At 44.4% G+C, this 18,887-nt stretch overlaps 1 protein-coding gene across 5 annotated transcripts in view; it reads right to left on the bottom strand.

The window, feature by feature from the left end:
- The window catches only part of LOC115152370 (non-muscle caldesmon), a 67,054-nt gene that overhangs the window by 9,523 nt on the left and 38,644 nt on the right, over positions 1 to 18,887 (bottom strand). For 4 of the 5 annotated variants that reach the window (XR_003867470.1, XM_029697180.1, XM_029697181.1 and 1 more), the window contains exons 3-12: positions 9,981 to 10,118; positions 9,386 to 9,773; positions 8,048 to 8,068; positions 7,818 to 7,874; positions 7,277 to 7,555; positions 2,896 to 3,030; positions 2,000 to 2,043; positions 1,824 to 1,896; positions 1,303 to 1,437; positions 817 to 921 (exon numbers count right to left, since the gene is read on the bottom strand). Coding sequence is in view for 4 of the 5 variants with exons in the window: in XM_029697180.1 (XP_029553040.1) it covers positions 817 to 921; positions 1,303 to 1,437; positions 1,824 to 1,896; positions 2,000 to 2,043; positions 2,896 to 3,030; positions 7,277 to 7,555; positions 7,818 to 7,874; positions 8,048 to 8,068; positions 9,386 to 9,773; positions 9,981 to 10,118 (1,375 nt within the window). In the remaining variant the exon portion in view is untranslated. The remainder of the gene's footprint in view (positions 1 to 816; positions 922 to 1,302; positions 1,438 to 1,823; positions 1,897 to 1,999; positions 2,044 to 2,895; positions 3,031 to 7,276; positions 7,556 to 7,817; positions 7,875 to 8,047; positions 8,069 to 9,385; positions 9,774 to 9,980; positions 10,119 to 18,887) is intronic. The other variant, XM_029697182.1, reaches the window with a different exon arrangement.

An 18,887-nucleotide genomic window follows, 5' to 3' on the forward strand; every position in this document is an offset into this window, starting at 1 on the left:
ATGCCCAACAGCAACTCTTCAACCTCAGGATGCTGAAGAAATTCGGCCTGTCCCCGAGGGCTCTCGGTGTTCTACAGGTGAACCATCGAGAGCATACTGTCGGGCTGCATCACAGCCTGGTACGGCAACTCCACCGCCGCATACCGCAAGGTACTTCAGACGGTGATACGCACAGCCGAACGCACCATTGGGTGCCCACTGCCTGCCCTCCAGGATACGTACAGCACCAGGTGTCGCAGGAAGGCCAAGAAGATCATCAGGGACCCCAGCCACCCATCCATGCCCTGTTCTACCCGCTTCCATCACTCAGACACGGGCAGTACAGGAGCATCATGGCGAAAACTGGAAAACTGGCCAATAGTTTCTAACCAAAGACCATCATGCTGCTGAACCATTAGTCAGCTACCTGCCCCCCACCTCCCCAACAGTCTTAACTCTGCCTCCACCCCAATGGATGTGTATTTATTCATCACTGCCACAGTTGTTATTATGTATATTATACTATTTGTTTTATTTCACTTAGTCCTGCATGTTGGAGCGAGGAGCCAATGATTTTCGCTGTGCCCTGCAATCACACCCCACCCAGGCAGCACGTTCGCAGTGCTCCCAGACCATTTGTAAAAAGTGTCTCCACGTCTGACATGATGTGTACATAAATCCTATTTCAGCGTGTTTCCACTAGCGTAGGTCACAAGTTGAAAGACGAATGGATGATCATATAGACATGCACTCACCAGGTCGGCCATTTGGGGTCATTAGACTACAGCTAGCCATATTTTCAAGTTAAAGAGCTCAACCGTGTGTGTTTGTCCTTACGTCAGCCTTCTCAGCTGCGGCTGCAGCTGCCTTGCCAGTGTCTGCTGGGCTCTTGCCCCAGCCTTTAGTCAGTCCAGCCACACCCACTTTAATATCAGCAGCATCCTGGGAAGAAGATGGAGAAGTAGGCTGTCATTAATGACTTACAGTCAGCGATTGCTCTCTCGCTCTCTCCTTCTGTCTCCTCCTGTCTCCCAATCTCTTATTATTTTAACATTTTTAGTAATTTAGCAGATGCTCTCATCCAGAGCACCTTACAGGAGCAATTAGGGTTAAGTGCTCAAGGGCACATCAACAGGTTTTTCACCTAGTCAGCTCGGGGATTCAAATGAGCAACATTCCACTTACTGGCCCAACTCTCTTAACCGCTAGGCTACATCCTTCCCCCTCCCTCCCCTCTCTCTCTCTCACTCTCTCTCCCCCACACTCTCTCTCTCCTTCATCCATCTCTCCCCGTCCCTCTCCTGACTCCCTCTCCTCCCTCACCTTATTCATAGGCTTGGGGCTCTCAGTGGCCCCCCCAATGTTCCCTTTCTCCCACATGCTCTTGATGTTGCGGATGCTTGGTGTCTCTGGCAGGTCTGAGACTGGAGACTTAGGAGACCTCACGTCCCGGTTGGTCTATGGAGAGGGAAAGGAGATGTTTCATTTTTACATTTTGGTAATTTAGCAGACACGCTTATCCAGAGCGACTTACAGTCAGACATCAAGATAATGTCACTTAAAAATAAATAAATAGAGAAACTGGGAGGCAAGTGATTGTGTTTGTATTCCATTTATGTAGTTATTTAACCTTTATTTAACCATAAAAGTCAGTTGAGAACCAATTCTCATTTACAATGATGACTACAAATGGACAAAAAGGTCCTCAACAAGATACAATCACCTAATTTCTGCCTCCTAGCTTTTTATTGGATTTTTGTACTCATTCTGTCATCTTACGACATGATGAGTAGGCCTCAAGATGCCCTGGAACACTATGCATTTAGGATGTGCCTATGCCTTACCTGAACTGCAGCAGTGTATAGTTCCAGTCTGTTGCCTATCTTGGAGACAATAGGAGCGTGTGATGTCTTACAGCTGTAGGAGCAAGAACACACAAACCGTGAGTACAATGCAGTACATTCTAGACTGAAGGTTTACATGAATACCATAGTAGAAGTAAAAAGCAAGGAATGCTCACCCTTTCTGGGCTCTCTGGTTCAAGAATTCCGCTCTCTCCCCAATCTAAAAACACAGAGAATAGACTGACTTGATTACACTTGTAAACACATTATTGACATGCAACACACAGCTGATGCAAATGTCTGCTGCTCTCTCTCTCTCCTGCTCTGTCCCTCTCTTTCCATTTCTTCCTTTCTCCCTTTAGACTACAATTCTTACCATTCTTGGGCAGTTAGTTCTGTGTGATCTGAACAAAGTTGAACCCAATGGTGATGACTCAGTGTTGTGTTGAGGAGTCGGTCTGTCACAGAGCCAGTATAAGCAGGGTCCTGTCAGCTCCTGAGCTGGCTGGGAACCCAGGACTGCTGTTTACAATAAATGACAAGTCCATAACGAGTGTGCGCACACAAACGCATGCAAGCCATACACTCGGGCAGGTACACACGTACACAAACACACAAAAGCATTCACACACACACTCCTCATACTGCTAGCTGTGGATGCTCCTAAAATACGTGTCACAATAAATTCCTCTCAGTCCTGGACCTCCTCTAAACACCCATATTTGAGCACAGTTGTGATACCAGCAGCAAAATCACTGTTTTGCACTTGCCATAGAGAATTTCTTTTTTTATGAAAAGCTGTCTATCATTCAGAGGAAAATAGAAACAGACTTAACAATTAAAGAGACAGCAGCATGTTTCAAACTTGGAAACACATAACAGTTTGTCATGTTTGTATGAAAATAATTCTATGGATCTTTACTCAAGGTGTTGCATTGTATTGCTTTATGGGAAGACATTGCACATCAATATGGACATAATATCTATAGGCGATAGCTTTTGTTAATCGGCAACAGATCTCTCTGAGTTCCTGTAATGATATCATCTGTAGTTGAAGCCTATAGGGCCTCACCTTGCCCTTGGGCGTGACACCCAATGTGAAGGGTTTCTTGTCTCCGTCACCCGATTCCTCGATCATCTGTTTCTTCTTCTCTGCAGCGTCTTTTCTTCTTTGCTCTATCTCTTCCTTCAACCTCTTCCTCTCCTCCTGTTAGAACCAGAGCAATGGCCCATTTAACCATCATTGTTATCGTTAGGGTTAAGGTTAAACCGGGATGAAGACATGAAGCTAGGGTTAGGGTTTTTCACTAGGCACGAAATGGATTAAGGTTAAACTGGGATGAAGACATGAAGCTAGGGTTAGGGTTTTTCACTAGGTCTGAAATGGGGTGAAAACATGTTTTTAAAAAAAAAAAAATTTAGCTGTTCAATAAAGCTTTTCGCTTCTGTTTCAACTGGATCCCTATCTGTCCGTCCCCAGTCCCCACCTGTCTGTCTGTCTGTCTGTCTGTCTGTCTGTCTGTCTGTCTGTCTGTCTGTCTGTCTGTCTGTCTGTCTGTCTGTCTGTCTGTCTGTCCCCAGTCTCCACCTGTCTGTCAAATGTTTGTTTTTTTGTCACATGCTTTGTAAACAACAGGTGTAGGCTAACAGTGAAATGCTTACTTATGGAACTTTCCCAACAATACAGAGAGAAAAATAGAAAAATAATAGAAAGATAATAACACATGGAATAAATACACAATGATTTACTATAACTTATACACAGGGTAACAGTGCTGAAGTGGATGTGCAGGGTAATTGAGGTAGATAATTACATATAGTTAGGGGTAAAGGCACTAGAGAACAGGATAGATAATAAACAGTAGGGGCAACGTATGTGATTCAAAAGAGTTAGTGCAAAAAGAGTCCATGCAGGTAGTCCGGGTAGCTGTTTGGTTAACTATTTAGCAGTCTTGTGGCTTGGTGGTAGAAGCTGTTCAGGGTCCTGTTGGGTCCTGTTGATGCATCGGTACCGCTTGCCATGCGGTAGCAGAGAGAACAGTCTATGACTTGGGAGGCTAGAGTCTTTGACAATTTTTAGGGCCTTCCTCTGATATCGCCTGGTATAGAGGTCCTGGATGATAGGGAGCTTGGCCCCAGTGATGGACTGGGCCGTTCGCATTACCCTCTGTAGCGCCTTGCGGTCGAGCAGATGCCAAGCTGTTGCCTTTTTGAGGATCTGAGGGCCCATACCAAATCTTTTCAGCCTCCTTAGTGGGAAGAGTCATTGTTGTGCCTTCTTCCTGAATGTGTTGGTGTGTATTGACCATGTTAATTCTTTAGTTATGTGGATACTGAGGAATTTTAAGCTCTCAATCCCCTCCACTACAGCCATGTTGATGTGGATGGGGGCGTGCTCGGCCCTTCGTTTCCTGCAGTCCACAATCATCTCCTTTGTCTTGCTGAGGGAGAGGTTGCTGTCCTGGCACCACACTGCCAGGTCGCTGATCTCCTCCCTATAGGCTGTCTCATGGTTGTTGGTGATCAGGCCTACCAACGTTGTGTTGTCAGCAAACTTAATGATGGTGTTGGAGTCGTGTGCGACCACGCAGTTGTGGATGAACAGGGAGTACAGGAGGGGACTAAGCACGCACCCCTGATGGGCCCCCATGTTGAGGGTCAGCATGGCAGATGTGTTGTTGCCTACCCTCACCACTTCATAGTCGTAGCGGGATTTCTTATAAGTGTCCGGATTAATGTCCCGCTCCTTGAAAGTGGCAACTCTAGCCTTTAGCTCACTGCGGATGTTGCCTGTAATCCATGGCTTCTGGTTGGGATATGTACTGTACATACGGTGACTGATGTGGTAAACTCCTCAATGTTATCGGATGAATCCCGGAACATATTCCAGTCTGTGCTAGCGAAACAGTCCTGTAGCTTAGCATCCGTTTCATTGGACCACTTCCATATCGAGCACATCACTAGTACTTTCTGTTTGAGTTTTTACTTGTAAGCAGGAACAGGAGGAGAGAGTTATTGCCAGATTTGCAAAAAAGGGAGGGCGAGAGAGAAACTCGAATACATTTTTGTACCCCTTTTTCGTGGTATCCAATTGGTAGTTACAGTCTTGTCTCATCGCTGCAATTCCCATACGGACTCGGGAGAGGCGGAGTACGAGAGCCGTGCGTCCTCCGAAACACAACCCAACCAACCAAGCCGCACTGCTTCTTGACACATAACTCAGAAGCCAGCCGCACCAATGTCTCGGAGGAAACACCTGGTGACCGTGTCAATAGGACAAGGACATCCCTGCCGTTCAAATTTTCCCCTAACCCGGAAGACGCTGGGCCAATAGTGCGCTGCCCCATGGGTCTCCCGGTTGCAACAGAGCCTGGACTCGAACCCAGAATCTCTAGTGGCACAGCTAGCACTGTGATGCAGTGCCTTAGACCACTGCACCACTTGGGAAGCCTTCTCATACTTTTCTGTGTCGAGTAAAGGTGATCTAGAATTTTGTCGCCTCTACTTGTCGCCTCCACAGGTGACATGCTGATAAAAATGAGGTAAAAGGGATTTCAGTTTCACTGCATTAAAATCACCGGCCACAGGAAGCGTTGCCTCTGGGTGTGCATTTTCTTGTTTGCTTATGGCCCTATACAGCTTGTTGAGTGCGGTCTTAGTGCTAACATCGGTTTGTGGTGGTAAATAAACAGCTATGAAAAATGTAGATATAAACTCTCTTAGTAAACAGTATGGTCTCATTGCACACCAGCTGTTGTTAACAAAGAGACACACACCTCCCCCTCATCTTCCTCAAGGCTGCAGACTGGTCTTGATGATGCATAGAAAAGCCAGCTAGATGTATATTATCCATGTCCTTGTTCAGCCACATCTCTAAGAATCATAGAATATTACAGTTCTCCAGGTCCCGTTGATAGGATAGTCTCAAATGGAGCTTGTACAGTTTGGTCTCTGGGGACTGTACGTTCCCAAACAGAATGGAGGGTAAAGGCAGTTTATTTGGTCGCCAACGTAGTCTCGTAAGGAGGCTGGCTCGTCTGCCACTTTTCCGCCATCGCTTCCTCTTTCGAGACCCGGGGAATTAGGGCCTGATCCAGTAAACAGAACATCCAGAGCTGTAGACTAGTTGAAGTAGAAATTGTCATCCAAATCGAGATTAGTGATAGCTGTTCTGATCTCCAGAAGCTTTTTTCTGAGACATTATGTACAAAAGAAGTAAACCTCTCTTGGGTAGGGGGCAGTATTTTCACGTCCGGATGAAAAGCGTGCCCAAAGTAAACTGCCTGTTACTCAGGCCCAGAAGCTAGGATATGCATATAATTGGTAGATTTGGATAGAAAACACTATAATGTTTCTTAAACTGTTAACATTATGTCTGTGAATATAACAGCACTAATATGGCTGGCAAAATCCCAAGAACAAACCATCCAAAAAAAAACAATTTCAGCCTATCACTGTTTTCAGTCACTTTTATAATAAGGCGAAATCCTCCCAGATTGCAGTTCCTAGGGCTTCCACTAGATGTCAACAGTCTTTAGAAAGAGTTTCATGCTGGTTTTTGGAAAAATTTGCCAGAAATTGTACTTTTTCTAGGTGGCTCCTATTTTGGCTGTAGTGTTTCCAAGCACGTGGAAGAGAGCGCGTTCTTTGGTATTTTTCTTCGGTAAAGACAATAACGATTCTCCGTCTTAAATTGTATCATTTATTTACGTATTAGGATACCTAAGGTTTGATTATAAACGTTGTTTGACTTGTTTGGAAAAGTTTATTAGTATTATTTGGGATTCATTTTGTGTGCATTTTGATGGAGGGAAACTGGGTGGATTATTGACTGAAGCGCGCCAGCTAAACTTAGTTTTTATGGATATAAAGAAGGACATTATCGAACAAACGGACCATTTGTGATGTATCTGTGACCTTTTGGGGTGCCAACAGAAGAAGATCATCAAAGGTAAGGCATTTATTATATCGCTATTTCTGACTTTTGTGGCGCACCTGCCTGGTTGAAATATGTTTTTCATGCTTTTGTATGCGGGACGCTGTCCTCAGATAATCGCATGGTGTGCTTTCGCCGTAAAGCCTTTTTGAAATCTGACACTGCGTCTGGATTAACAAGAAGTTAAGCTTTATTTTGATGTATTACACTTGTGGTTTTCTGAAAGTTAAATATTTATAATTCTGTAGTTTGAATTTAGCGCTCTGCAATTTCACCGGATGTTGGCCAAGTGGGACGCTACCGTCCCACCTGGCCATAAGAAGTTTTAAGATCAGCGTAAAAAAAAAACACACAACATAGCAGAATTGGTCAGGAGCCCGTACAACGGCTGCTATCCACTGCAGCGCCATTCCAGGTCTGTCTGTTTGTCCGTCCCCAGTTCCCACCTGTCTGTCTGTCCATAAAAAAAAATAATCTTAGCCCCCACCTGTCTGTCTGTCTCTACGTCCACACCCACCTGCTCCTTGGCCTTCTTTTCTGCCATCTCTGCCTTCTTCTGCTTCTCTTCCTCCTCAATAATCTTCTTCCTCCCCTCCCTCTTCTTCTTCAGCTCCTCCAGCTCGGCCTCAGACTCCTGCTGTTTCTGCTTCATCTTCTCAAACTCCTCGCTGTCCGCCTCGTCACGACGCCGCTTCAGCTCCTCCAGCTTACGCTCCGCCTCCAGGCGCTCCTGGTCCTCGGCCTCGGTGGAGCGCGCCACACCTCCGTTCTGCTGCTTGGAGAGGGAGGACTCCTTCTGTTCAATAGAGAGCACAGATAGATAGACCAATGGATTAGTGATAGACCCATATCATTGGAATGAGATTACAATACCCCATCCAACATGCTTCATCTATTTCTATCAATTCACCAGTGGAAACCAATTGATGAGCGATGGACCAGTGGATGAGTTATACACCAATAAAAAGCAGAGATAGATAGAACAGTTAATGAATGCAACAAACAGTGGTAGTATAACAAGGCAACTGTTTGTCGGGTGGACAGAAAATGATACTCACCTCGTCTTTCTTCACTGATCTTAACTTCGGTTTCTCCAACTCCACCTTCTCAGCCTCCTGCATCAAAGTCCAACAATGTTGAAACAAAAACAAAGTTATAGAATATAAACAAATGGTGTCCAGCATAATATGGACATTTTTACAAGCTATGATTTCGATACAATCTATGATTTACAATCTATGATTGACATATTATTTCTATTTGAATCGACATTTCAACTTGATCTCACCCGCTTTTTTGACTTTTCCTCCTTGGTGGGCAGGAACAAAGGGAAATACAACAAGAGAAGTCAGATAACTGTGGCATCTATCTACATATGCGAACTGTGGAAGCCAGGCAAATTGCCATACAACGGTGTTCGACTGCAGACTGCAAGGTGAGAGCAATGCAGATGTACGTTGATGCTGACCACACACACTCGCACACACATACACACACTGTGACAACACTGTGACATAACTAGCCTGATTGCTGATCTGTTTGTGCCAACTTCTACGGCTCAGTTTGGCATGACAATGATCATAGGAATTGGCGGGACAGAACAAACAGATCTGGGGTCAGACTAGGACACAACTGCCCAAGTTCTCAATGATGCAAAGCAACACATTGTGACCACTCTGTGATCTGTGACCACACCTTAAAGCATGGGAGAATGTGGATATGGAAGTGGCCCAAACAGCGAAGATGTAAACCTGGATAACCCAAATATATCCTCTATGTGTAATTTAAAATATCTTGAATATAAATGTATTATTGAGCATACTGCATTATGTTACAGTAGCTATATGAGGAACATTGGAGTTATCCAGGATTTGAATGGAGGCAATCACCCTAAAAGTCACACTGATACCTCAGCTTTCTTTTTTTCCTCTGCTTGCTTAGATTTTTTAGCTTTCTCTTCAGCTTCTTTCTTGAGTTTTGCAGCTTTTTCTTCTTCTTCTCCTTCTTTCTTGAGTTTTGCAGCTTTTTCTTCTTTTTCTTTGTTGAGTTTTGCAGCTTTTTCTTTTTCTTCAGCCTCTTTCTTCAGTTTTACAGCCTTTTCTTTTTCTTCAGCCTCTTTCTTGAGTTGTGCATTTTTTTCTTCTTCTTTCTTCAATTTTGCAGCTTTTTCTTCTTCTTCTTTTTTAAGTTTTGCAGCTTTTTCTTCCTCTTCTTTTTTAAGTTTTGCAGCTTTTTCTTCCTCTTCTTTTTTAAGTTTTGCAGCTTTCTCTTCAGCTTCTTTCCTTTCTTTTTCAGCCTTTTCCTCAGCCTCTTTCTTGAGTTTTGCTGCAGCCTCTTTTTCTTCCAACTCTTTTTTCTGTTTTTCTTCCTCTTCTTTCTTAGATATCTCTTCAACAGATTTCTCCTCTACTGCCATCTTGGGCGTAATGGATATTTCAAACCCGCACTCTTGTAGTGGTGCAGCGGGTAGAACAAATTCAATACATTTTTCTGGTACTATTTGTGTTTCTTCAACCTCTTCCTATGAGATAAAGTACATTTTGTGTCAATATAACTTCCTGTAAATACAATACCTCCCATCCAACATTTATGCCCTTTAACATTAATCTAGGAAGTCATACGTTACCTCTTTCTTCTCTTCCTCCACCTCCTCAGCTTTCTCAGGCTCTGTGACGCGTTTAGGGTCTTCCTCCTTTGGCGTGGCCTCCTCTTCTTTCACCTCCTCCTCCTCTCTACTCCAGGAGTTGGTGGTTACTTCCTCCTGGGCTGGTTTCTCCTCCTTCTCCTCCTCTGTGCCTTGGTGGCGGCCGCTAGAGAAGGTCTCCTCTTGGCTGTTCTCATTACCATCGGTGATGGTAGGGTCGAACTCCTTCTGTCTATCCAGTGCCTCTTTCAACCTCTTCTGTCTGCGTTCCTCCCGCTTGGCCAGGCGGTCCAGGAGTACCACGTCATCCCCATCACCTGCTGAGGAGCTCACCTCTGCACCGGTGGAGTAGGACTCTGTCTCTGTCACACTGTGGAGTGGAGGGGAAAACAGAATGAATTAGTTGTAGACAAGCTATTGGTTAACACTGGAACTTATATTATTGTTACCAGATGGGATCTTTCTATAGATCTAGGTCTTGTTCAGTAGGGAGAATGGGGAGGTTCTATCTAAATTTGTAGAAGACATTTTGGTTTTCAAGGATTTGTTCACGCTCTGGGTGTCCTGTGTTCTCTACCTGTGAGTGTTGTTGACCTCTGTTGTCACGGTGCCGCTGCTAGACTCCTCCATCTCCGCCTTTTTCATTCGTTCCTCACGAGCATTCCTCCTACGCTCGCGAGCCACCTCCTCATCATCATCAGTTGTGCTGAAGCCCCTGAAACAAGCCAAGACATATACATAAATGAATGGGAGATGTTAGCCTTTTGCGTACAATTATTACTGCCATACAAATGACTGATATTATCCCAATGCCTATTGCATATCATTATGATTCCCATACATACCAAACCATCACTACAATTATTTTCACCTATAGTGGTTTACATAACAATTGTAAGAAATCAAGTTCTTGTTTCATCAAGCGTTTTACAGAGGGACATTTATTGGGGCCTAAGCTTCCGGACATTTATTTCCACCCTGAGGAGTTTCTTACGTTGTGTCCCAAATGGCACCCTATTCCCTACTAATTGCACTACTTTTGACCAGAGCCCTATGGGCCCTGGTCAAAAGTGGTGCACTCTATAGGGAATAGGGTCCCATTTGGGATGTAATCTTGGTCTTTAACCAAACGTGGAGTTAGGGAAGCAGAGAGACGTTGTGTACTGGACTAGGTCTCTGTTACAGTTAGCTACATGGGAGGTGAATGTAAATTGTGTGTATATAGGCAGATACAAACATACAGTATGTTGGACTGAGAAGAGTTTAATTCCATCTCCGTTCTTTATACAACACTAAATCTGCCATGTAGTCATGGCCTAATCCTTATGTCCCACAGTGTGATTATATAGAGTACATAAAGTTTTTAAGACACCTTACTGTATATACAGCCACAACTTTTAAAAGAGCTGTCTTAAACTGATTCATTTGTGGATGGGTTTACACTACAGACCCTACGCAAGCGTTCACAAAGAACATGCTAAATGGAGTTACACACAGGTTCAGGCTAACACGAAAACGCTAAAGTTCAGACTGCTCATCCGTCTAACCAACAGTCTCGCACTGCTTTGAGAGATGACGATCCAGCCATAGACCTTACACTGCACAATAGTGCAGACGGTCTCACAAACTATTCAAAGATGAATTATCAGGTCTTGTCAGTCAAACACTTGACCCTGTACTGGTCCACCATGTTGTCTCCCAGTGAGCTGACCTCCAGAGCAATTACAGATACGGCGGATGGATGGGTGCATGATGTCGTGGTGGAGGAAGGTCAGGCTGATAACACACACAGGTATGTATGTGTTGCGAATCAAAACGTCACTGAGGTAAAAGAGAGAGAGAATAGGGAGAGCCCCAGAGAGGACACAATGCTCATCAACTGGTCTCCCAGCCAAGATAAAGAGAAACCAAAATCCATATCGCGATAACTTGACTGAATTATCATGATAGCGATACAATGAATAACACATTTATAAAAAAAAAGGAATATTAACCTTAAAACTACTACTACAACTTTGAATGTTGTAGCTATCAATTGGTCAATTAACAATCACTCATATTAGCAAACTTGTTTCATTTCAAACTTCACATTTCTATGGTAGGGTTATAGATTATTTATCGTAACCAACCATATCAAGAAAATATCCACGATAACTGGTTGGTTTGTTCGGAGTCAATAACTTTTGGTTTATCGTCCCAGCTCTAGAAAGTGGAATACGGAGATAGGAGGAGCGAGAAATGGAGAAATCAAACAATCTATTCTTCTTATTATTGCCTTCCCTTCTCTCCTTCCGTATTCATCGTGTGTGTGTGTGTGAGAGGATCCGTGGCTGCAGAGCATGCCATGCCGTCTCTTGCCTTGTTTATGAGGTGAGCAGAGAGCTTGAAATGGCCCATTGATAGAGAATGGGTATTATTTCCCCCTGCTCTCTCTCACACAAACAAACACACACTGGGAAGGCTGAAGTAAGGCCACACACACATAATGACAAAGTAAAAACAGGTTTTTAGATGTATTTTTATTATTATTTTTATTTTTTTTACGGAAATGTCACATTTACGTAAGTATTCAGACCCTTTACTCAGTACTTTGTTGAAGCACCTTTTGCAGCGATTACAGCCTCGAGTCTTCTTGGGTATGACGCAACAAGCTTAGGACACCTGTATTTGGGGAGTTTCTCCCATTCTTCTCTGTAGATCCTCTCAAGCTCTGTCAGGTTGGATGGGGAGTGTCAAGGCACAGATATTTTCAGGTCTCTCCAGAGATGTTCGGCTATGAAAAGCCAACTGACATTTACTCCTGAGGTCCGGACCTGTTGCACCCTCTACAACCACTGTGATTATTATTATTATTTGACCCTGCTGGTCATCTCTGAACATTTGAACATCTTGGCCATGTACTGTTATAATCTCAAAAAGGCACAGCCAGAAGAGGACTGGACACCCCTCAGAGCCTGGTTCCTCTCTAGGTTTCTTCCTAGGTTCCTGCCTTTCTAGGGAGTTTGTCCAAGCCACCGTGCTTCTACATGTGCATTGCTTGCTGTTTCGGGTTTTATGCTGGGTTTCTGTATAGAACTTTGTGACATCGGCTGATGTAAAAAGGGCTTTCTAAATACATTTGATTGATGTTCGATTGGGTTCAAGTCCGGGGTCTGGCTGGGACACTCAAGGAATCTTGTCCCGAAGCCACTCCTGTGTTGTCTTGGCTGTGTGCTTAGGGTCATCGTCCTGTTGGAAGGTGAACCTTTGCCCCAGTCTGAGGTCCTGAGTGCTCTGGAGCAGTTTCATCAAGGATTTCTCTGTACATTGCTCCATTCATCTTTCCCTCAATCCTGACTAGTCTCTCAGTCCCTGCCACTGAAAAACATCCCCACAGCATGATGCTACCACCCCCATGCTTCACCGTAGGGATGGTGCCAGGTTTCCTCCAGACATGACGCTTGGCATTCAGACCAACGAGTTCAATCTCAGTTTCATCCGACTAGAGAATCTTGTTTCTCATGGTCTGAGAGTCCTTTAGGTGCCTTTTGGCAAACTCCAAGCGGGCTGTCATGTGCCTTTTACTGAGGAGTGGCTTCCATCTGGCCACTCTACCATAAAGGCCTGATTGGTGGAGTGTTGCAGAGATGGTTGTCCTTCTGGAAGGTTCTCCCATGTCCACAGATGAACTCTGGAGCTCTGTCAGAGTCACCATCGGGTTCTTGGTCACCTTCCTGACTAAAGCCCTTCTCCACCGATTGCTCAGTTTGAACGGGCGGCCAGCTCTAGGAAGAGTCTCGGTGGTTCCAAACGTATTCCATTTAAGAATGATGGAGGCCACACTGTTCTTGGGAACCTTCAATACTGTAGAAATATTTTGGTTCCCTTCCCCAGATCTGTGCCTTGACACAATCCTGTCTCTGAGCTCTACAGACAATTCCTTCAACCTCATGGCTTTGTTTTTGCCCTAACATGCACTGTCAACTGTGGGACCTTATATAGACAGGTGTGTGCCTTTCCAAATCATGTCCAATCAATTAAATTTACCACAGGTGGACTGCAATCAAGTTTTAGAAAGTTATTTCTGATTTTTATTTGTAATAAATTAGGAAAAATGTCTAAAAACATGTTTTCACTTTGTCATTATGCTGTATTGTGTGTAGATTGATGAGGATTTTTTTTTATTTAATACATTCTAGAATAAGGCTGTAACGTAACAAAATGTGGAAAAAGTCAATGGGTCTGAATACTTTCCGAATGCACTGTATATACACTGAGTGGAAAAAACATTAGGAACACCTTCCTAATCTTGAGTTGCCCTCAGAAAACTCAAAATGGTGCACCTGGCACCTACTACCATACACCGTTCAAAGGCACTGAAATCTTTTGTATTACCCATTCACCCTCTGAATAGCACACATACACAATCTTTGTCTCAATTGTCTCAAGGCTTAAAAATCTTTCTTTAACCTGTCTCCTCCCCTTCCTATACACCGATTAAAGTGGATTTAACAGCTTTCACCTGGATTTACCTGGTCAGTCTATGTCATGGAAAGAGCATGTTTTGTACACTCAGTGTATATATACTGTACACTACATCACCGAAAGGATGTGGACACCTCTTCAAATGAGTGGATTTGGCTATTTCAGCCACACCCGTTGCTAACAGGTGTATAAAATCGAGCACACAGCCATGCAATCTCCATAGACAAGCATCAGCAGTAGAATGGCCTTACTGAAGAGCTCAGTGACTTTCAACGTGGCACCGACATAGCATGCCACCTTTCCAACATGTCAGTTTGTCAAATTTCTGCCCTGTTAGAGCTGCCCCGGTCAACAGTAAGTGCTGTTATTTGAAGTGGAAATGTCTAGGAGAAACAACGGCTCAGCCGCGAAAAATCGTCTTTTCTCACTACCGAGTTCCAAACTGCCTCTGAAAGCAACTTCAGCACAAGAACTGTTCGTCGGGAGCTTCATGAAATGGGTGACCATGGCCGAGCAGCCTCACACAAGCCTAAAATCACCATGCGCAATGCCAAGCGTCGGCTGGAGTGATGTAAAGCTCGCTGCCATTGGACTCTGGAGCAGTGGAAACGCGTTCTCTGGAGTAATGAATCACGCTTCACTATCTGGCAGTCCAACGGAAGCATCAGGGTTTGGCGGATGCCAGGAGAATGCTACCTGCCCCAATGCATAGTGCCAACTATACATTTTGGTAGAGGAGGAATAATGGTCTGGGGCTGTTTTTCATGGTTCGGGCTAGGCCCCTTAGTTCCAGTGAAGGGAAATGTTAACACTTGAGCATACAATGACATTCTAGACTATTCTGTGCTTCCAACTTTGTGGCAACAGTTTAGGGATGGCCCTTTCTTCTTTCAGCATGACAATGACCTCATGCACAAAGCGAGGTCCATACAGAAATGTTTTGTCAAGATCATTGTGGAAGAACTTGACTGGCCTGCACAGAGCCCTGACCTCAACCACATCGAACACTTTTGGGATGAATTGGAACGCCGACTGTGAGCCAGGCCTAATCACCCAACATCCGTGCCCGACCTTACTAATGCTCTTGTGGCTGAATGGAAGGAAGTCCCTGCAGCAATGTTTCAATATCTAGTGGAAAGACTTCCCAGAAGAGCGGAGGCTGTTATAGCAGCAAAGGGGGGACCAATTTTATTTTTTACATTTTATTTCACCTTTATTTAACCAGGTAGGCCAGTTGAGAACAACTTCTCATTTACAACTGCGACCTGGCCAAGATAAAGCAAAGCAGTGCGACAAAAACAACAACACAAAGTTACACATAAACAAAGGTACAGTCAATAACACAATAGAAAGATCTTTGTACAGTGTGTGCAAATGTAGAAAAGTAAAGAGGTAAGCAATAAATAGGCCCTAGAGGTGAAATAATTACAATTTAGTATTAACACTGGAGTTATAGATGTGCAGATGATGATGTGCAAGTAGAGATACTGGGGTGCAAAAGAGCAAGAGGGTAAGTAATAATATGGGGATGAGGTAGTTGGGTGTGCTATTTACAGATTGGCTGTGTACAGGTACAGTTATCGGTAAGCTGCTCTGACAGCTGATGCTTAAAGTTAGAGGAGATATAAGCCTCCATCTTCAGTGATTTTTGCAATTCGTTCCAGTCATTGGCAGCAGAGAACTGGAAGGAAAGGCGGCCAAAGAAAGTGTTGGCTTTGGGGATGACCAGTGAAATATACCTGCTGGAGCGCGTGCTACGAGTGGGTGCTGCTATGGTGACCAGTGAGCTGAGATAAGGCGGGGCTTTACCTAGCAGAGACTTGTAGATGACCTGTAGCCAGTGGGTTTGGCGACGAATATGAAGTGAGGGCCAGCCAACGAGAGCATACAGGTCGCAGTGGTGGGTAGTATACGGGGCTTTGGTGACAAAATGAATGGCACTGTGATAGACTACATCCTGTTTGCTGAGTAGAGTGTTGCAGGCTATTTTGTAAATGACATCGCCGAAGTCAAGGATGGGTAGGATAGTCAGTTTTATGAGGGTATGTTTGGCAGCATGAGTGAAACTCCACATTAACGCCCACGATTTTGGAATGAGATGTTCGACGAGCAGGTGTCCACATACCTTTGGTCATGTTGTGTGTATACACACACACTCAATGATTTACAGATGCTGGGTTGGAGAGGAAGTGCGCAGATTTTCCCAATGACAAAGGTTGCTCAGAGATGAGAGAACCATCAGTATTTCTCTTCAAGAACACAATCATACTGTACATACTCATGTTGATATGTTACAGATTATAACAATTGGGGGGGAGAGAGAAAGAGGGAGAGACTCAAGTTGTCAGCTCTGAAATAAAAACAGCAGTCAAAACATTCCAGCGTCTACAACGTGTCCTCGGGCCCAGGCCGTGCTGCAGCGAGGCTCTGTGTGTGTGAGGCTGCACAGGAAATGCAGGGCAGGAGCCGGACTGTGAGAAAACTGCAGGCCCGCCCTTCAGACCACAGTCAGAGCAGGGGCTGATGGGACTTCAGTTAATACTGAAGATACAGCACATCTAATGGGCTGTAGTTTCATCCATGAGCAAACAAACAATGCGCTGATCGTTATCTTCTTCATAGAACAGAGAGTGCCCTATAAAGTGATCCCTTCTCACAGTCTCCTGTACCCAACAATACAGATGCTGTCATTTACAACCTAATCTATTCGACTGTTGAGGGAGATGGGACACTTTTAGATTGATACTCACGCTCCAGTTGGGAGTTGGACATGTTTTATACCAAGTCTACAGTATAAAGACGGACTGAAATGTGACAAGTCTGTTCTTTATTCTGCAGAGAGGCTGGGATTTTGAAGACACCAACTCCAATGAACTTTTCTGTTTGATCAGTCCAGCACACGCGCAGCACTACAGACGTTTTCACACTCTGCGATTGCAGAACACCACTGCATTATGGTGGCCAAACTCACAGCTAAACTACTGAATCGCTCTCTTTCTCTCTTTCTCTGCACCCGTTCTATTCTTTCACACACACACTGGCGGTGCTTCCTGCTGAGCAATAGAACCATTCCTCTTCGCTGGACGAAAGCCTCTAGATCCAAACTGACATTTAGGCGTGGTCACAGTGGCAGCTTAGATGATGCATTGCAGTAATTCGTGACTTTGTCTGGGAACGATTGCACTCACCCTTCAATTCCACACACACACACACACAGGCTAGTTGCTGGCTGTGGTGCCTGGGCAATGTCTGCTAACAGTAAACTTATCCCCTAGATCTCTAACTCATACCCCTTTTTCTACAGCATACTTTGGCCTGTGTGCCAGATTTTTCCACCATCCCCTTTCTGTCTGTTGAACTTCGTCCCCGGGTAACAGGGGCAACAGAGCTAAAGAGATTGTGCATTTTGTAGTATTTAAAATGCATTTGGGCCAAATAATCTACTCTACATGTGGTCATCATCATTAACTAACTGAACAACAAACATAGTAGCATTTGCCAGAGAGGCCTAATATCTGACTCTAGAGCCTTAAGTTAACCAATCAGTTTGATGTCCTGGGCACGACTATACAGGAAAGAAGCTAACAATCCAGCAGACTACGCCAACATGCACTGTTGTACATAGGACATTACAATCAGTTTCAATATAAGAAAAGTTTATTTTAACTTTATTTAACTAGGCAAGTCAGTTAAGAACAAATTCTTACTTACAATGACAGCCTACCGGGGAACTGTCGACTGATTTCTACCTTGTCAGCTCGGGGATTCGATCCAGCAACCTTTCAGTTATTGGCCCAACGCTCTAACCACTAGGATACCTGCCGCCCCCGAGGTGAGCTGGGTATCATCTGGTCTCTGTCAGCATTGTCCTGTACAGTCAGCAGGAGAGGAGCTGGGCGGCTGCATCCCAGACCCACAGGAGTGAGCTCTGACAGGGGGCAGAGCTAAACTGCAGACTGGAGACGCACACACACACACACACACACACACACACACACACACACACACACACACACACACACACACACACACACACACACACACACACACACACACACACACACACACACACACACACACACACACACACACACACACACACACACACACACACACAAACACAGACGGAGGCCTGAGCTCTCCAAACAGCCCAGCCAATCTGTTCACTAATGAATGAGCAAAGCAATAGAGCTCATTAAGCAGTCATCAATTCAGCCTGCCGCTACATCCAAGTCTTCTGTCTGTGTCTGTCTACTACACAGGGCCTGCTGAGCCAACACATGGATATGCTCAGACAAAGACAGACACAATTACGGTACATATACTGTGCTTTCACACATACACTCACACACATGCTTGGATCCATTTTTAGAAAAAATGGTTCCAGAAAGGATTCTTTGGTTGTCTCCATAGGAGAACCCTTTTTGGTTCCAGTTTGGAACCCTTTTTGTTCCAGATATAACTATTTTGGGTTCCATGTAGAACCCTCTGTGTAAAGGGTTCTACATGGAACTCAAATGGGTTCTACCTGGAACCAAAAGGGGTTCTTCAAAGGGTTCTCCTATGGGGACAGCCGAAGAAGACCTTTTAGGTTCTAGATTGTACACTCTTAGAAAAAAAGGTGCTAACACATCAACACACACACACACACACACACACACACACTCAAATTGTACAAGCACAACTGGTCATTATCTGTCTACAAGCCCATATATGGCTGCTGGACTATGGGAGGTACAGGAGGAAGGGAAAGTGCCTCATGACTCCGCACAATGTAAACACTCTGCATACCACGGCCTCGACAGTCTCATTCAAACAAACCTCTAATGCTGTTAATATATTCTCTATAAAACATCCATAATACTGCATTCATGAGCATGACAAAACCACTTATGTTTCTGAATGTTAGATTATAGCAAACGTAAATATTCACAGTAAAACCAGATTTCCTAAACAACGGAAAGTGTAACGGAATAAGTAAGGTTTAATCATAAGCAGAATCAATTAATTGCCTGCCAAT

This window comes from Salmo trutta, chromosome 17, assembly GCF_901001165.1.
Source record: "Salmo trutta chromosome 17, fSalTru1.1, whole genome shotgun sequence".
In the NCBI taxonomy this organism is placed as follows: domain Eukaryota; kingdom Metazoa; phylum Chordata; class Actinopteri; order Salmoniformes; family Salmonidae; genus Salmo; species Salmo trutta.